The sequence below is a fragment of the Cryptomeria japonica genome, chromosome 2, assembly GCF_030272615.1.
Source record: "Cryptomeria japonica chromosome 2, Sugi_1.0, whole genome shotgun sequence".
Taxonomy (NCBI): Eukaryota; Viridiplantae; Streptophyta; class Pinopsida; order Cupressales; family Cupressaceae; genus Cryptomeria; species Cryptomeria japonica.
The window spans coordinates 667,643,281-667,663,481 of record NC_081406.1 but is presented as its reverse complement, the minus strand read 5'-3'; the positions used below and the strand labels follow the sequence as shown (position 1 = coordinate 667,663,481).

The window sequence follows — 20,201 nt, the reverse complement described above, 5'->3', positions numbered from 1 at the left end:
AGCAATTAAATGAATTAAATATCAAAATATAAAATATGAAATGAATCAGTTTCTTTTATTTTATCTTAAAATTAGTTCAACTTCCTTTAAAGCTGAGAAAAGCAGCGAATCACATCAATTCACCTGGATTGTGCTTCCTCTTGGAGAATCTCTGCCACTCATCGTTGATTGATCTTGACTGTTGGTCTCTCTCTAGATTTTCTATAAATTCAAGCCCTCATCTCTCATAAAAAGCAAAGAACCTGGAGATTATTGTTATTATACTATTTTTTTTTCTCTAGGATTATTGAGATTGGTTCATTGAGATATTACATGTTAGTTATTGCATATTTGTTAAATCATCTAGCTTAATGTTCATTCATATTGCTTAAAATTATGTTAGATTAATCATGCATATCTAGCTTAATCTTGCATCCATTTAGCTCAGTTTCATACTCATATAGATTAAATCCTTCATTTAGATTTCGTCTAGTCACTGGTGTTGCATATGGAAATTGAGAGCAAAACTAAACTGACATCTACTAGAAGGTAATAATTTTCTTTGTAATGGTTTATTGTTAATTGTTGATTATTGATTTACTAACCATGCATCTAATGACTTAGTTGAAGTGTTGTGTATTCATATATTGATATAGAAACAATTCCACTTTTCATACATACACCTTCCCCTCAATTTCGGTGTGTGGATGTAAGGACGTTAAGTAGCAAAACAACTTCCTACACTAACATTGAGAGGAGGGTAATGCAATTTTTTTATAAATCGTTATACAACAGTTACATAAACTTATTAGAAATAAACAAAATATCATGCATACCACAACATAACAACACAATGATTTATGTAGAAGAAGAATAAGGAGGTCTGGGAGGAAATCTTTGATGGTGGGATGGTCCCCTATCTGGAGAGACTTCATGGTAACTCTCCCCTGGTTACTGAAAGCTTTGTCAAAGGATGGAATAAGGGTGTGTTAGTTGTTTATGGGGTAGAATTTCATGTTGATGAAAACCTGGTTGCCACTATTACTCGACTTGCTATGGAGGGAAAGAAATTTTATAGAGAGAGGAAGTCGAGTGAGGAGGCCATCGTTTCTTTTTTTGACAAGGAAAATAAATGACAGAGGGTTACTAAAATGGTGGACGGTGGCTATAGCAGGAAAGAGTTGAATTCCCTCTAGGCCAACATGGTGGAATTCATCATGAGGTATATCACTCTTGATGGTAGATATACTAGTATTTTCTCGTATCATTTTACAATCTTAAACCATTTTAGACATGGTAAAATTATTTCCATCCCCTTCTACTTGGTTTGTCCTTGGAAAATAGTTTAGCTAAACATGCTGAGAATAAAGATAATTCGGTGCTTCATGAGGGGCTTATGTTAGTTCTGATACTAATGTAAAGTACAGATTCCAATAGCTAACAAGATGAGAGGGGGGGTGAATCATACAAACTTAAACTTCCATAAAATCAACAGATTCAGCCTCGGTAACTTCTACTTCAACACCATAACCAAAAACTGCTAAACATGTTAACTCATAACCACATAATCATCATAACACTCATAACACCAGATTTAACATGGAAACCCAAATAGGGAAAAAGAACTATGGGATTTTGGACCCACTAAGAAATATACTCTTCTAGAGTATGCTCGGTTAAAAGAAAATCTTGTTAAAGATTACAAACACATTGCTAGATGTGACCTGGTTAAGGGATTTCCCTCAGATCTGTTAGGATCTTCACTTTGTTAGAAGTGACCTTGTCAAAGGATTTCAAACACTCATTTAGAATGTTACCTTGCTAGAGGGTTTACAAATAAGACTGTTAAGTCCACTTGGTTAAGAGATTTTCTGTTACTTACAAAATAACAGTAATACAATATATCTGCAACTTCACATCAAAAATGCTAAAGCAGATTCTTATTTGCTCAAAACAATCTAGTCATAGGACTTATCTTGTCCCTTTGCTGGGCTCTCTACTCTTTTATTCAAACAGGTCTTCAAGCTTCTATGCTAGGTAATTATTATGTAGCATCCTTGTGCTTACACTTTCCCACATACATTGTTTATTAACAATTCCTTATTTATAAACAATTGCTAACCGCTTAATCTCCTTGATCACATTTCCCATGATTAATCTTAGCCATCAGATCTTCAAAATTGACCAGGTTCAATGTATCCTTCCGATTTGAAATTTTTTTACCTTGCCTTGGGACTTGCATTCCTATCTTGGAACTTGCACAAGGTTATTACGGCTCAATCTGCGATGTAGATCTTCTTGCCGATTTTCCTTTGCCATAGATCTTTAACAAACTTCATGCACGACATTCCAATCATTTATACATCTCCAGCTAATCATTGTCCTCCATTAAATAATGCTTGTATTCATCTAATGCGCACTGTCATAACTCGGTAAATACTAAACTTTACTCGGTAGACATTCTGCCTTCATTAATCGATATTGATAACCTTAGGGTTTACCAACTAGGTTCTTTGCTTGGTGACATAGTATAGTATTAACCTTACAATCAACAACATATGTAGGATATCAAAACAATCTAAACATCACGATCTCATCATTGTCTAACTCAGTAATAGTTTCCCATTGAATAACTTATTTCTCCCCTTATTCATCACATTCAATCTGTGTCTTTTACCGACATATTAATTCTCCTCAAATCAATCTTCTCAAGATATGGCAACATCATACTGAATCAGATAATCAATTTCTTGACATCAATGACAAAATAATGTTATAAAGATAGTTATCATCCTGCTTCAGTTATATCAACAATCTTTCTTACTGTAACGCCAACAATCTCCCCCTTTGGCATTGATGGCAAAACCAACAATTTAAATGGTAATAGCAACAAGATATTCAAATTGATTCAAATTCAGATTGTTGTTAGACTTCTCCTGTTATCCTTGAGCTATTAAAATCTTCTGAAGTCTTCTCCCTTTTTCATTAGGCTTCTAGTTGTGGACTTGCATTTAGTCTTCTCCGTTTTTGCATTCTTCTCCCCCCGTCATTAGTCTTTTGTTATTTTCATCATTCAGGGCTTTATCATTCAGTCAACCATTTAGTCTTCCAACCATTTAGAGTCTTCTCCCCCTTTGACAACAATGCCAAAAAGTAAAAGAACTAAATCATGATTTCTTCCACTGTGAAGTGATTTGCCTTGCTGTGTATCATCTCAGTCTTGGTCAGATCAACTTGTCTCTATTCACTATTTCCTGCACACCTTTTAGAAAACCTTCTAAAGTGCGTAAATCAGCATCAATCCACACATAATATTCTATAGATTCATCGAATTGATGCTTTCACCAAACTTGGTGAGATACTCAAAAGTGTCCCTTGGCAATGGCTTTGTGAAGATGTTTGCTAATTGCTCCTTTGAACTGATATATTACAGCACAACTTTCTTCTCTTGAACTTCTTCTCTGAGATAATGATACTTTATAGATATATGCTTTGTCTTAGAGTGCATTACTGGATTCTTTGAAATGTTAAAGACACTAGTATTATCACAGAATATAGTTACTAGCTCGGTAACTTTCTCATTTATACCTTCCAACAGTTGTTTGATCCATGCTATATTGGTACAATTCAATGCTGCAACAACATATTCAACTTTTGTTGTTGACTGTGAAATACATCCTTGTTTCTTGCTAAGCCAACTCACTAGTCTTTCTCCTAAAAAGAAAGCTCCACTACTTGTGCTTTTGCTGTCATCTATGTTGCCTACCCAATCAGCATCAGTATAAACTTTTAAATCAAAATTATTCTTTTCATATACTAAGCCATAATCTTCAGTGCCTCTCAGGTATCTGAAAATTCTCTTGATTGCTGTCATATGAGTTTCCTTAGAATTTGCAGAGAATCTTGCTACAATACCTACTGCATGTGCTATATCCGGTCTACTATGCACAACATATTGCAATTTCCCAATCATAGATCGGTAAAGTGTCTCATCAACAGATGCAGATTCATCATTCTTTGATAATTTACAATTAGTAGTCATAGGAATACTTACTGGTTTAGAATCCCGCATTCCAAATTTCTTCAAGATTTGTTTTATGTACTTGGATTGAGTAATAAAAATCTCATCTTTCATTTGTAGTATCTGTAAACCTATAAAATACTTTATCTCTCCAATTAGTGACATCTCAAATTCTTTGCACATTTCATTTCCAAAGTTCTTGCATAAGGAGTCATTTCCACAAAATATAATATCATCAACAAATATGGTTGAGATCAGTATTCCATTGTCCTCATCTTTCTTCATGTACATATTGTTGTTTTCACTTGTCCTTATAAAACCAATCTTGATCAAAGAAGAGTGCAGTCTTTCATACCATGCTCTAGGTGCTTGCTTCAGACCATATAAGGCTTTGTTCAGTTTGCATACTTGATCTTTACTTCTATCTTCAACAAATCCTTCAGGTTGTTCTATGTAAACTTCTTCTTCTAGTATACCATTCAAAAATGCAGATTTAACATCCATTTGATATACCTTAAAATTTTTGAAAGTAGCATATGCCAGCAATGTTCTTACTCCCTCAAGTCTAGCCACAAGTGCAAAGGTCTCACCATACTCTATTCCTTCTTCTTGAGCATAACCTTTGCAAATTAGTCTTGCTTTGTTGCAAATAACCTCACATTTTTCATTTGGCTTGTTTCTGAAAATCCACTTTGTACCGATTATATTTTTGTCATTCGGTCTTGGGATCAATGTCCATGTGTCATTCTTCTTGATTTGATCAATTTCTTTTGTCATAGCATTTACCCAATCTTCACTGTTAAATGCCTCTTTTACTATTCTCGGTTCAAGTTCAGAAATCAGACATGTGTTCTGTCTCAGTTTGTTCCTTGTCATCACTAGATCATCCTTATCTCCTATAATCTGACTTGATGCATGATGTCTTTTTACATATTTGGCTAATATAGGCTTGGTAGGTTCTGTATGATCTTCTTCATCACTTGGTAACTGGACATTATCTTCATTTGCTCCAGCAGCTTTCTCGGTAGGACTTCTCGGTTGAACATAAATGAATTCTTCATAATCTTTTGGTTATTTGGAATTTCCTTCATCATTTCTTTCTACAAATTCATCAATTTTCACATTTGCACTTTCCACTATTTTGCTAGATGATTTGATCAGACATTTAAATGCTTAACTTCTGGAAGAATAACCAAGAAATGTTCCTTCTTCACTTTTCTGATCAAACTTTCCATTTCTGTCATCTTTGTGAACATAGCATCTACTTCCAAAGATTTTAAAATAACTTACATTATGTTTCTTGTCATACCGGATTTCATATGGTGTCTTCATAGTTCCTTTCTTTAGTTGAACTCGGTTCAGGGTGTAAACTACAGTGCTGATTGCTTCTCTCCTAAATGTTTGAGGTACCCTCTTTTCTATCATCAGGGTTCTTGCACAATCCACAATTGATCTGTTTCTTCTCTCGGCTATCCCATTTTGTTGAGGAGTTCTCGGTGCAGATACTTGCCTCTTTATACCATGATCATTGTAGAATAAGTTAAATTCATCAGAAGTGAATTCTCCTCCTCTATTAGATTAAGACATTTCAACTGTCTTCCTGTTTCATTTTCAACTCTTGCCTTGTACCATTTAAACATTTGAAAAGCTTCTGATTTTTCTTTTAAAAACATAACTGACATCATCCTTGAGTAATCATCCACAAATAATATCAAATATTTATCACCATAATAACTTTGAACTTTCATAGGACCACAAAGATCAGTATGTACTAGATCTAAAATTCCTTTAGAAGTGTAGGACTTACTTGTAAAGCTTGATCTTGTCATCTTACCCATCTAGCATCCATGACACATAGCATTCTCAGGTTTTTCAAGACATGGTAGACCTCTTACTCGGTGCTTCTTACTTATTTTGATTAGATTATCAAAATTTACATGACAAACCTTTTATGCCATAACTAGGTATCATCTATCTTTGCATAAAGACACTTGTTCCAAGTTGAGTCAAGATGAAATGTATTACCTTTTGTTTATGTCCTGGTAGCAGCTAACATTTCATGTTTGTCATGAACTTTGACAATTCCTTTCTAAAATTCTATTTGGTATCCTATATTGTTTAGCTGTGCTACACTCAACAAATTGTATTTCAAACCTTCAACCCAATATAGATAATTACATTTAGCATTGTCAAGAAGTGTTATAGATCCTTTACCTTTCACCGGACATGGTGCATCATTACCAAATCTTACATAGGCTCCATCATAGTCTTCTAATTTAACAAACTTGTGTTTATCACCTGTCATATGATGTGAGCATTCACTGTCTATGATCCAAGAATCATTATTATTTATGTGAGATATTAGGGCTTTTTCTTCATACCTTTCTTCATCAGATCCATCTTTAATAGCCACATAAACAACTTCCTTAGTATCAGTTTCATCAGATTTATCATCGTTGGATTCCCCATCAGCTACTAGACATGTCTTTCTATCTCTCCTTCTGAAGTCTCAGTGTCCTCTGTATTGGTTGTCTTTCTGCCTGCTATCTTGGTATTCTCTCTTTTCACTAGATTCTTTGTCAAGACAGTTAGAATCCATATGTCCTATTTTATCACAATTGAAACATTTTAAAGGTAGCTTCCCTTTAGACTTACCTTTACTTCTCGATAACCTTCTGGCTAATAATGCTTCAAATTCTTCTTGCTTCTTGATTTCCTCATATAGTTTGTGCACTTTTTCCATGTTCTTGCAAAATCTTTCACTTCCTCCACTGTGGTCCCCTTCAGAGTACTTACTCATTCTATCATTGTAATCATCAGATTCACCAATATGAAAATAACTGACTGTAGATTCTACTTTATTTACTGAAGATCCACTGTTATCAAAATTACTTAACTCAAATGCATGTAGCTTACCAATAGTAGCATCCAAAGAAACTGGTATGTTAGGTACAGACCTCAATTCATTAATTGTAGAGACTCGAATAGCATAAGTTGGTAGAAGGGTTCTCAACAACTTACTTGTTATATCCTCTTCTTCAATAGTTCCACCCACTCCTTTAATTTGATTGACAATCTCCTTTAGTCTTGTATTGTATTGTGTTATGTTCTCACCTTCATTCATTCTCATGGATTCAAGTTGTCCTCTTAGACTATCTACTTTTTCTCTTTGAACATGTTCATCACCTACATACATAGATATGAGCTTAGTCCACATTGCTTTTGCATCATTACAACCTTCTAGATCATTAAACTCTGAGTCAGTCAATGCTGATGTTATTTCAATCATAGCTTGAATATGTTCTTGTTTTTCCTTAATCTCTTCCAAGGTCATAGGGTTGGTGCTTGGTGCAATGTAATCATTCTCTAGATAATATGTTGCATATTCTCCAATTCTTGATAAATCTAGCTTCATATTTTTCTACCATGTGGAGAAACTTGACTTGTTTAGCTTCGGTGCATCCCTTTTATACATCTTCTGATCTTTGCCTCAAGTAACTTTATAATTTTTCTTCCAGAGTCCAAAACTCTGGTACCAATTGTTAGTTCTGATACTAATGTAAAGTACAGATTCCAATAGCTAACAAGATGAGAGGGGGGGGGTGAATCATACAAACTTAAACTTCCATAAAATCAATAGATTCAGCCTCGGTAACTTCTACTTCAACACCATAACCAAAAACTGCTAAACATGTTAACTCATAACCACATAATCATCATAACACTCATAACACTAAATTTAATGTGGAAACCCAAATAGGGAAAAACCACTGTGGGATTTTGGACCCACTAAGAAATATACTCTTCTAGAGTATGCTCGGTTAAAAGAAAATCCTGTTAAAGATTACAGGCACATTGCTAGATGTGACCTAGTTAAGGGATTTCCCTCAGATCTATTAGGATCTTCACTTTGTTAGAAGTGACCTTGTCAAAGGATTTTAAACACTCATTTAGAATGTTACCTTGCTAGAGGGTTTACAAATAAGACTGTTAAGTCCACTCGGTTAAGATATTTTCTGTTACTTACAAAATAACAGTAATACAATATATCTGCAACTTCACATCTAAAATGCTAAAGAAGATTCTTATTTGCTCAAAACAATCTAGTCATAGGACTTATCTTGTCCCTCTACTGGGCTCTCTACTCTTTTATTCAAACAGGTCTTCAAGCTTCTGTGCTCGGTAATCACTATGTAGCGTCCTTGTGCTTACACTTGCCCGCATGTACATTGTTTATTAATAATTCCTTATTTATAAACAATTGCTAACCGCTTAATCTCCTTGATCACATTTCCCATGATCAATCTTAGCCATCAGATCTTCAAAATTGACCAGGTTCAATGTATCCTTCCAATCTGAAAATGTTTTACCTTGCCTCGAGACTTGCATTCCTATCTTGGAACTTGCGCAAGGTTATTGCAGTTCAATATGTGCTATAGATCTTCTTGCCGATTTTCCTTTGCCATAGATCCTTAATAAACTTCATGCGCGACATTCCAATCATTTATACATCTCTAGCTAATCATTGTCCTCCATTAAATAATGCTTGTATTCATCTAATGTGCATTGTCATAACTCGGTTGCAACTCAATAATTACTAAACTTTACTCGGTAGACATTCTGCCTTCATTAACCGATATCAATAACCTTAGGGTTTACTGACTAGGTTCCTTAGGGTTTACCGACTAGGTTCTTTGCTCGGTGACATAGTATAGTATTAACCTTACAATCAACAACATATGTAGGATATCAAAACAATCTAAACATCATGATCTCATCATTGTCTAACTCGGTAATAGTTGTCCATTGAATAACTTATTTCTCCCCTTATTCATCACATTCTTTCTATGTCTTTTACCGACATCTTAATTCTCCGCAAATCAATCTTCTCAAGATATGGCAACATCATACTGAATCAGATAATCAATTTCTTGACATCAATGACAAAATAATGTTATAAAGATAGTTATCATCCTTCTTCAGTTATATCAACAATCTTTCTTACTGTAATGCCAATAGCTTATCATGTTAATCATGGAGTATGCCAAAGCTCATGAAGTGAAACCATCCCCCATGGATAAAAACCACATTTCTTCCTCTAACCCTAAGATGTAGTTTGTTTCTGACACGGAGATGGAAGAGGATGACAGTGGCATTGCCCTGGATTGGCATGATATCAAGGATTCAGAGGACCCTAAGTATAGACCGAAGAAAGAAGGGGAGCCTATGGTGACCCAATGAATGAACCATAGTAGGAAAACTAGTCCTCAAAGGTGGGCGACAAAAAAATTTAAATCCAGTAGCAGGAAAATGCAAGACCTGGAGACCCCCATCAAGAAGAAAATAAAATTGACAAAGTCAAGTGGATCTAAAGACAAGGACCACAAGATTAGGTTAGGCATCCCCATCAATGTAAATAACGAGAAACATGAAACTGTGAATAAGGAGAATGAAGGTGACAAAAAGGGGGAGAAGGTGTTGGAAGACCTGATTTTGGAGGTCACTAGGGGCCAGGAGAACAACTGGAAGTGGGTGGATAAGGAAATTGGAACCCTAAAAGATGGAAGAGTATGTGAATGACATCAAAGACAACCTGAATAATTTGGTGGAAATCAGTAGGTAGGCGATGAGTAATAGTGCTGGAGGTTTGGAGTAAATCAATGCAATGATGGTTGACTATAGAACTAGACCCATAGCTAGTGATCCTCCCTTGGGGGAAAAATAGAAAAAGAATGCTTCGGAGGGCGGCCAGAGTGCTATTGGAGGGAAGATTAGTTCGGGTCCCTGTACTAGGACCAGGAGCCGGAGCCAAGACTAGGGTACCTCCAGATTCATCATGGTGGATCTAGAAAAAATCATCAAGAAGATTATTCAGAAGAATACTGAATTGGTGCACTCTCTCAGGTGACTGCCTTTTCCTATTTTTTTGAGACTTTTCATTTTTTTTTGGTATTAGGTCTTTGTGGGGTTTATCCCCTATTTCGCTTTTGTTTAATGCTTTTTTGGCTGCTGGCCTTGATCTGTAAAAATAGGGTTTCAGGTCCCTATAAAACCTGTTTATCTTTATCAAAATAAAAAAACAACACAATGATTTACATGAGGAAAACCCTTTCGGGAGAAAAACCCCACACTCCAAAAGAAGCTCAATATATTATTCAACAATCAATATCACATTACAATATACTTGCAGAGAAAGCTCTTCATAGGAGTACCACTAATCAGAGACTCATAGGTAACTTAATAGCCATAAGGCTCTTGCACACAAACTCTATCTCATGTACGTCCTATTTAGGAGATACAATACAAGAAACCATCAAACGATATTAAAAAACCATGGGCTAAAGCCACCCAATAATGTAGAGCCGACTTTATCTCCATTCTAGATGTCTTATGACATGTAAAAAAATACATCAACACGTGTTCCTCCCTTTTACAACTAATTTATGTGTTTGATGTAATTTATGTATCCTATTTCAGGAGTCCAAACATTCGGAGGCCATAACTTGTGAACCGTGTGTTCGATTGATGAACCGTTTGAAGCGTCAAAAAGCTTGCAAAGTGCTCTATCACCTTGTAAATAGATAGGCTATTTATGCCCACTTTTTAAGGTGTTTCACAGCCTCTAAAGTCTTTAAAATTAATTTTAAACCTTTCATCGCACCCTCCAAAAATAAAAACTTTAATATCTTGAAAACTAGCTAGGATCTTGCGATGAAAATTTATTGGCATGCTCATCTAGCCAATCAGAAGCTTTGGGGATAATTTCACACCATTTTGTGCTCAAATAAAAACTTACTATATGTAGTAACCTCATGTAAATGCAAGGTGTGGATACCATTTTCCCAACAATGACAAAGGCAAGGTAAAGGATTTCATCCAAGAAGGTGAGACCCTGACTAATCAGGGACCTTCATCTCACACCTGAAGTAGGGATAAAGGTAAGCAGGTTAAAGCCACTGATATGGAGGAGTAAGCTAATATCAATAGGGATTTTATTTAGAAAAATGTTAAGACAGTTCAAATATTGAATGAAATTATTTAATCTCTGGTTCTTTTGACCCTATTTTCTATTATTTTTGTTGCTACTAGCCTGCTATGGCTTTACTACTAGTTTGTCTTTAAAGACTATTTCTTCTTTTATGGGTTTTGGGTCCTTGTAAAACCTATTTTACACTAATAAAAAACAACAATAATAAACTAAAATATTATAAATAATAAAATAATAGTCATACAACTATGATAGAAATTTAAATAAATAATAAGTTTACACCAATACGACTACAAATAATATGAACTTGAAGCTAAAGTCTATGACTAATTATGAAACATGCGAACTAGATGATGCTATGATCTACCACTGCAAAGCTAACTCATAATCCTTGGTTGATATTTTCATATAGAACCAAATGGATTCTATCCTTTGATCCTCAAAATAAAAACTGTTTTCATCCTCTAATTTTTAGTAAACCTAAGATTTTCATCCTTATTTATCTATTTTATTAAACACGAGACCATTCAAAATAGTTTTAGAGAGAATATGCATAATAATGTTTGAATGGATGCATTCACTCTTGATATCCTTCAAATAAATAAATATTATAATATCATTCCAAAATAATAGCTAATATTCATGATGGACTAAGGGTAACAAAACATGAAACTATTACATTAATGAAGCATGGTTTTCATTAACATCTAGCATCATGAATGCATGTTAAATCGTGTCTCTTATAATTTTAACAATATTTTTATGTGAGAAAAATACTTCTAGAGTAATGGAGGTATCTAATTTTGTCATTAATGGAATATTGGGTCATGTAAGGAGGTAGATGGGATTGAATAAAGAAAAGTGTTACAAATTGTAGAATTAAGGAGCTAGAGGAACCTCATGATGTCTCTTACATCTTTTTGGAGATCAAAGTTTTGGGTACTATGGGAAGGAAAACAATCAATCTTTGATGGTTGACTTAGTGTAAGGATTGGGGAGTCATAGTTTGGATAGGAGGCGTTCCAACAGGGACAAGTTTGAAACCCTAACAAACCAAGGGAAAATAATAGAGTTAGGGAGTGAGGTACCTAATTAAGAATATATATGAAATTTTGATCCTAATGGAATAATGAATTATAAGTGTTGTGTACATGTTTATGGAGTGTAGCATACTAGGTACCAAAATAAGAAGACATATGATCTTACAATCTAGATGAGGTGATATGGTGTAGCATGTAGGGGATTGAGGTTTAATGTTAATTAACTAATTTTTATTTATTTAATGTTAATTGTATCTTCACTTTTACCTCTCAACTCCACTCACTCTGCATTTAATTAATCTATCAATTTGTCTATCTCCATCATGCAATCAATTAAAACTTCACAATTATCTCAATCTAATATTATTAATTGTGGGGGATTGAAAGTGTCCTTACCCAAAGTCCACCTTTTCCTTAAGGATAAGGATACACAAGAATATAAAATAAAAATATACTAGTAATTTTATAATATAAAATAACAATAAATTAAAACACAATAATATAATCATATATTGATAATAATTTAATATTAATTGCAATATCATAATATAATAATAATTTAATATTAGTTAGAATATAATAATATAATAAATTTCTAAGTTGACTAGTCAACAAATATGATATCTTTTTACGTACTTTACTATATTTCTTTAAAGATAGGTATACTAGTTTTACATATAATCAAATTATTATTTAATCACTAAATTTATCACTTAATCATTATAATCATTTGTACACTTCAAATATTATATAAAATTGTATATTAACAAAGACCGATTATTCATGAGATATTCATATGATAATAATAATAATAATAATAATAATAATAAATAAATTGACCTGTATTTGATCAAACTCATATATTCTATACTTATAGATTGACCAACAAGCAACGGAATAACAAGTAGAAAGCATATGCATATGCTTTGTTTTACGTTTGTTTTACGTATATTTGAAGCATTAGCAAGGAATAAGCATACCCCACAAATGTAATTATATTTATGAATTAGGAGAAAGTCAAGAAGGAATTATGAATCATATGCTACTTAAAAATGATTGTCATAATGCTTTCTAATTCATCAAATGATTGTCATAATGCTTTCTAGTTTTCTAATTCATCAAATGATTGTCTCCACGAGCTTTTCTGCCAACTTTGAAAATTGCAAACAATAATATTCTGGAACTTAATATTGTTTATTGCAGGCTTGAGATTGCAAATATACTATGTTATGAAAACTACATTACCAGTACTTTCCCCAGAAAATATATTCATTTTTCCGACAGAGTGAGCAGTTGGCTAACTTTTTGCAGACATTGCCGATTAGCAAATACCACCTACGTTTTTAAAACAAAGTGAAAAGATTTTGGACAAGATGATGAGCTGTGTATGTCTATCAGCATTAGTATATGCTTTACATGTGAAAATTTTATAATTCAAAGTTGTACGATATCAACTTATATGCTCATAAGTACGGGATGCGATGTTGAAAACTTCCAAGGGGAAAACATCAAAACTTTCTTTATTAATTTTGAAACTTTCAAGATTCGGGTGGCCAAGTAATTAAAGAGGTTTCTGTCCCTTCAGAAATCGCTCATTGTGAAGGCAGAATGCAAGACATTGCATTTGCATTAGAGAGAAAGAGAGAGAGAAAGGAGAATGAAAGTGTTTAGAGGCGAAGGTGTTTTCATCAAACCCTCTGAGGGTAAAGATCATCGTGAGCTTGTTGAACTGAGTAATTTGGATTTAGTTGCATACCCAATGTATAACAAGGTGGTCTATGTTTTTGAAGCTCCCACCCCGAGCTCAGAAGTGTTGAAGGAAGGACTGGCCAAAGTTTTTGCAGAGTTCAGAGAATGGGCAGGGAGATACACGAAAGAAACACCAAATGGGTGCCTTGGAATCAATCTGAATGACGAGGGTGTGCTTGTGATAGAAGGTGAAGCAGATGGGACAATAGCAGATGCAATGCCCTTCCATCCCTCTTCATTCCTCCTAGAGTTGGTGCCACCCACATCCACCATGGTCGATGAACTCTTACTCATGCAGGTATGATAACCCTAACAAGGAAAATAATTTTACTCATGCAGGTATAATAAGATTTTTTTTAATTAATTTTAAAAACTAACAAGATTTTGATGAATATGTTTGTTGATGTAGTTTACTCGATTTGCTTGTGGAGGGTTGGTGATAGGCTTAGCTAGTCATCATCATGTTGCAGATGGACAAGCAACTACTCTTTTCATGAACTCATGGGGAAAAGTTGTTAGAGGAGAGAGAATTCTACCTCCAGTACATGATCGGTCTCTGAAAGCAAGAGATCCTCCTCAACCATGTATTGATCATTATGAATATAGTAATATAACTCATGGGCATTGTTCGATAGATTCCAATTTAACTATAAAAAAAGTTTCATTTTGGTGCATTATTTTTACAGGAGCTAAGTTAAAGGTAAAAGTAGGATCCAACAATGCAAGAAAATATTATACTACTTTTGAAATCATTGTTGTCCATATGTGGAAATGTATTACAAAAGCTTATTACAAAAGCTCGAGGCCTTGATGGGGTTATAAAAACAAAAGCTAGCATTTTAGTTGATTGTAGAAAAAGGGTCAATCCTTCCTTGCCTAAGGAATACTTTGGTAATGTTGTTTATGATTCAAGTGCTCATCCATTGCATCAGAAATAATAAATATGCCTTTAGACTTTATTGTAGAGTTGATCCATAAGGCAATTAGTAAGGTGGATGATAGTTTTATACATTCAGCAATTGACTTTTTGGAGCTAAGAAAGCAAAGTTTAGGGCAGGCAATAATTAATGATGGATTTGATGTGATACCAGTAAGTTGGATGAAATTTCTTAGAAATAGTTTTCATTTTGGAATGGGCGAGCCTGTGTATGTAGGCCCTTCATTGATTCTCATTGAAGGTCTTATAATCTTATTGGACTCATACATTAATGTTGGAGGTGTAGATGTTGTGGTTTGCTTGTCAAGAGCACACATAAGTGAACTTGAACATTATTTTTTACATGTTTGATTACATATTTCTATTGAATAATATCCCTGTTTCAAATTTGTACACATAATTGTAATGTGTGTATGTGAACATAATTATTTTTGATAGCTTTAATTTATATAAAACACATTATTGATTCAATTTTATTATGTAGAAATTCAATATAATAAATTTATGAAACTATTGTCTCGATATATATATACACACACACACACACACATACATACATATATACATATATACATTTGCATATACATATGCATATATTGATTTTTGTAATGGGTATCTTGAAACTAATGATGGTCTAACCAACATTTCAAGTGGCAGATGAAATGCCAATAAAATAGTAGGGTTTTAGAGTGTGGCATATGAGGTACATAATTAAGAATATATATGAAATTTTGATCCTAATGGGATAATGAATTGTAAGTGTTGTGTCCTAGTTTTGGGAGTATAGCATACTAGGTACCAAAATAAGAAGACATTTAAACCTACAATCTAGATGAGGTGAGATGGTGTAGCATGTAGTGGATTGAGGTTTGGGCTCACTTCATAATAGGTATCTAGATAAGGGGAAGGACAAAGTGTTGAATCAAAGAAGATACTTAGTGCGAAGGGGGATCGAGGAGTCAAATTTTCAAAGAATAGGGGGGATAATGAAAGAGGTACTTGAGTAAGGGAAAGTCTAAAATTTTAGCATAGGTAGGAGTTTGATGGAAGGGGTTGGCATTTCAGAGTTTGGGGATGAGAGCTAGGGATATGTTAACTTAGAAAGTGAATGTATGATACTTTGAAAAGAGTAAAGGAAAGTCAAAGTTTGGTAGAAATGTATATTGGAAAGGAAAATGAAGCAAAACTTTGATATCTTGCAAATAATAAATTGAGCCTACCACCCCACTAAGAAAATTTTGAACTTGATAGACATGTGGGGAATGAAAAGAGAGAACGCATACGCATACTTTGATCAAGGGAGACACTAGAAATAAGGATTTGGACTTTGGTCCAAAGCCACAAATTTATTAGAAAGAAAACATTATAATCCCAAACTCTAACCACTGTTGCTCACATAGTGATTCTTAATATAATCTAATTCTCCATTTGCTCTAACTTCACCTTTTTAATATAAAATGTACATTGTTGACTCATTTAAATTTCTTTTACATGTGCTCAAATTATCAATTAATTATTATAATCATCTCCACAATTTAAATACTATTTAAAATTGCATATTTAAAAATACCAATTAATCATAAGATATTCATATTCATATGATATTAATAATAATAATAATCTAATATCATATTGAGCTATATTTTATCATTAAAATATCAAAATTCCTATATCCTATCCTTATAGGATGACCGACAAGAAATTAGGTAAGAAGTGGAAAGCATCGGTAAGGAATTCTAAGCAGACCCCACAATGTGATTATATTTATTTATGAATTAGGATCAAGCATATGCTACTTGAAAATGAAGCATATGCTTGATCCTAATCCATAACTCTTATTGACTTTCTGATAATGATTGATAGTTTTAGGTAGCATTTTTTAAAAATACCTGTTTTTTAAGGATCAATTCGTCAAATGCAAATTGCAAACGATTACGATCTTGAATTTAATAGTGTTTAATGAATTTTTTTATGGAGAGGCGACCTTACCTAGATAAATCAGCAATCAATTAGAACTTTTTATATATATATTGTTTTGGAAGGTGAGAACGTAGAAATATGAATTATATTTTAGATGTTCTCATGAATTGTAAGCTTGTCGGCAAAAGTCTCACCTAACCTAATACAATTTAAAACTAACAAATTGTAGATTTGCAAAAGGAAAATGTGAAGGGTGGCAGGTTGGCTATAAGGCGCAGGAGGAGTCAACAATGACGATAATTTCTCAGACAAATACCAAACACATCATCTTAGAAGACTTTCAAACACCAACAACCATTAAATAAAATATTTCTACAGAGTAGGAATTCGGTTGGGTTTTTTAATGTATTACGGGCTTGAAATTACAAATATACTATGTTATGAAAACTACATTACCAGTATTTAACCCCAGAAAATTTATTCATTTTTCAGACAGAGTGAGCAGTTGGCCAATTTTTTTTCATATATTGCCTATTTGAGATAGCAAATACTACCTATGTTCAGAAAACAACTTGAATAGTATCTGGATAGGATCGTGAGTTGTGGATATCTGTCAACAATACATGGTTTACATGTGAAAGTTTTATAAAGTAAAATTGCACGACGTCACTTTTGTGCCTGAAACGATTTTCAATTGTATTCCGGACTCGTAGTGGGATGCGCTGTTGAAATCTCCAAAAATGGAAATCACCAAATTATTTAATTAGTATTTAGAGTTTTCAAGATTCAAGTGGGCAAGTATTTAAACAGGTTTCTGTCCCTTTAGAAATCGCACATTGTGAAGGCACAAGACAAGATATTGCATTTGCATTAGAGAGAAAGAGAGAGGGAGAGAGGAGAATGAAAGTGTTTAGAGGTGAAGGAGTTTTGATCAAACCCTGTGGGGGTAAAGATCATCGTAAACTTGTTGAACTGAGCAATTTGGATCTAGTTGCGTACCCAATGTACAATAAGGTGGTCTATGTCTTTGAAGCTCCCACCCCGAATTCGGAAGTGTTGAAGGAAGGACTGGCCAAAGTTCTGGCAGATTTCAGAGAATGGGCAGGGAGATACACGAAAGAAACACCAAATGGGTGCCTTGGAATCAATCTGAATGACGAGGGTGTGCTTGTGATGGAAGGCGAAGCAGATGGGACAATAGCAGATGCAATGCCCTTCCACCCATCTACATTCCTCCTCAAATTGGTGCCACCCACATCCACCATGGGCAGTGAGCTCTTACTCATGCAGGTATGATAACCCTAACAAGGAAAATAATTTTACTCATGCAGGTATTATAAGACTTTGTTTTAATTATGTTTTAAAACTAACAAGATTTTGATGGATATGTTTGTTGATGTAGTTTACTCGATTTGCATGTGGAGGGTTGGTGATAGGCTTAGCTAGTCATCATCATGTTGCAGATGGACAAGCAACTACTCTTTTCATGAATTCATGGGGAAAAGTTGTTAGAGGAGAGAGAATTCTGCCTCCAGTACATGATCGGTCTCTGCTAAAAGCAAGAGATCCTCCTCAACCATGTTTTGATCATTATGAATATGGCAATATAATTCATGGGCATTGTTCGATAGATTCCAATCTAACAATAAAACAGTTCCATTTTGATGCAATATTTTTACAGGAGCTGAAGTTAAAGGTAAAAGGAGGATCCAACACTGCAAGAAAATATTATACTACTTTTGAAATCATTGTCGCCCATATGTGGAAATGTATTACAAAAGCTCGAGGACTTGATGGGGTTAAAAAAACAAAAGCTAGCATTTCAGTTGATGGAAGAAAAAGGCTAAATCCTTCCTTGCCTAGTGAATACTTTGGTAATGTTGTTTATGATTCAAGTGCTCAATCCATTGCATCAGAAATAATAAATAGGCCTTTAGTCTTTATTGCAGAGTTGGTCCACAAGGCGATTACTAAGGTGGATGATAGTTTTATACATTCAGCAATTGACTTTTTGGAGCTAAGAAAGAAGAGTTTAGGGCCGGCAAGAGTTGACGATGGATTTGATGTGATACCAGTAAGTTGGATGAGATTTCCTATAAATAGTTTTCATTTTGGAATGGGTGAGCCAGTATATGTAGGCCCTTCATTGATGCTCATTGAAGGTCTTATAATCCTATTTGATTCATACGTTAATGCTGGAGGTGTAGACGTTGTGGTATGCTTGTCAAGAGCACATATGACTGAACTTGAACATTATTGTTTTCAAGTTTGATTACATATTTCTATAGTATAATACCCCAGTTTCAAATCTGTACATATCAATCATGATATGTCTACGTGAACATAATTATGTGTGATAGTTTTGCACATAGTATTGGTTCAATTCTATTATGTAGAATTTTAATATAATAAATGTATGAAACTATGGATGTATTATGTTGTTTTAATAATCTCCATGTGCGTGTGTGTACACACATATACAAATTGATTTTTGAAATGGGTATCTTGAAATTAATGATGGTTCAACCAACATTTCAAGTGGCAGATGAAATTTCAAGAAATAAACATAAGATAATATCATGTAACAAATAAAAAATACTATCCACAAATTATTGGAATGAGTCAGTAATAGAAATTATAGTATTTTGAATCTAATTTATAAGATGCTAATTTGAATATATGCTAGCAAAGCTCAAATATTTCATAGAGGTACTACACAAGTGTGCAACACTTATGTGCAACACAATCAACTCTAGATTTAATCCCAAGTTCTTCTCTCTATTTACACTATAGATTTGCATTACTATATTTGTATTTCATGTTGTATCTGCTATATTATATCAAACTTAGTCATTTTTCCATTGTCAGCATAACTCTCTCTCTCTCTCTCTCTCTCTCTCTCTCTCTCTCTCTCACACACACACACACACACACACACACACACATTTGACAACCTCAATCTTTTTCAATGAAGGAACATAATCCTAATGCCTAGATCATCCTTAAGGATAGTAGGTAGGCCTATTCATGTTCTACTATATGTAGGATTGAGATATTATACATTTCATTGATTAGTCTAGGGATCTAATTTCCTACATTTGACCTCCTTTTTTTGAAAAATATGGGTCTTGAAGATTTTAATATGGATTTTCCTATTTCTTACCACCTAATTATGGTATTTCTATTGGAAAATATTGCATCTCTAGATTATTTTATAGTTTAGATTTAATAAATAAGTAAATTAGTTTAATATTAGTTTTGGGGTAGTTACATTCCTATAGGGAGTTTTTCATGAGAATAATAGGGCTATAAAAATCCATTGCACTATAATGTAAATTAAACAATTGAATCCAATTTGAATTCTAAGTGTAACCTATTCAATATCACTATATTAGTTTTTTTGTGCAATCATGGTGTGATTTTTATTTAAAATCTACTCACTATTTTAACATGATATCAAAGTAAATGATAATCTTGTGCATGTGAATAAGGTGTGCCAAATTGTTGGATTTGTTGTGTGCCTTTTTTGCTATGGAGAATGATGTAGTTGAAGATGTAATGGACTAT

At 33.8% G+C, this 20,201-nt stretch overlaps 2 protein-coding genes across 2 annotated transcripts; both read left to right on the top strand.

Annotated features, from left to right (window-relative positions):
• The first annotated feature begins 13,685 nt into the window (after positions 1-13,685).
• LOC131057847 (agmatine hydroxycinnamoyltransferase 1-like) lies at positions 13,686-14,715 on the top strand. Its single transcript, XM_059215892.1, has 3 exons — positions 13,686-14,075; positions 14,187-14,477; positions 14,563-14,715. The coding sequence occupies exons 1-3, from the start codon at positions 13,686-13,688 to the stop codon at positions 14,713-14,715; spliced, it is 834 nt and encodes a 277-aa protein (XP_059071875.1).
• A 2,680-nt stretch (positions 14,716-17,395) lies between these two features.
• Positions 17,396-19,066, top strand: LOC131057849 (agmatine coumaroyltransferase-2). Its single transcript, XM_057991991.2, has 2 exons — positions 17,396-17,924; positions 18,037-19,066. Exons 1-2 carry the CDS (start codon positions 17,535-17,537, stop codon positions 18,904-18,906), a joined length of 1,260 nt encoding a protein of 419 aa, XP_057847974.1. The 5' UTR covers positions 17,396-17,534; the 3' UTR covers positions 18,907-19,066.
• The last annotated feature ends 1,135 nt before the right edge of the window (positions 19,067-20,201 follow it).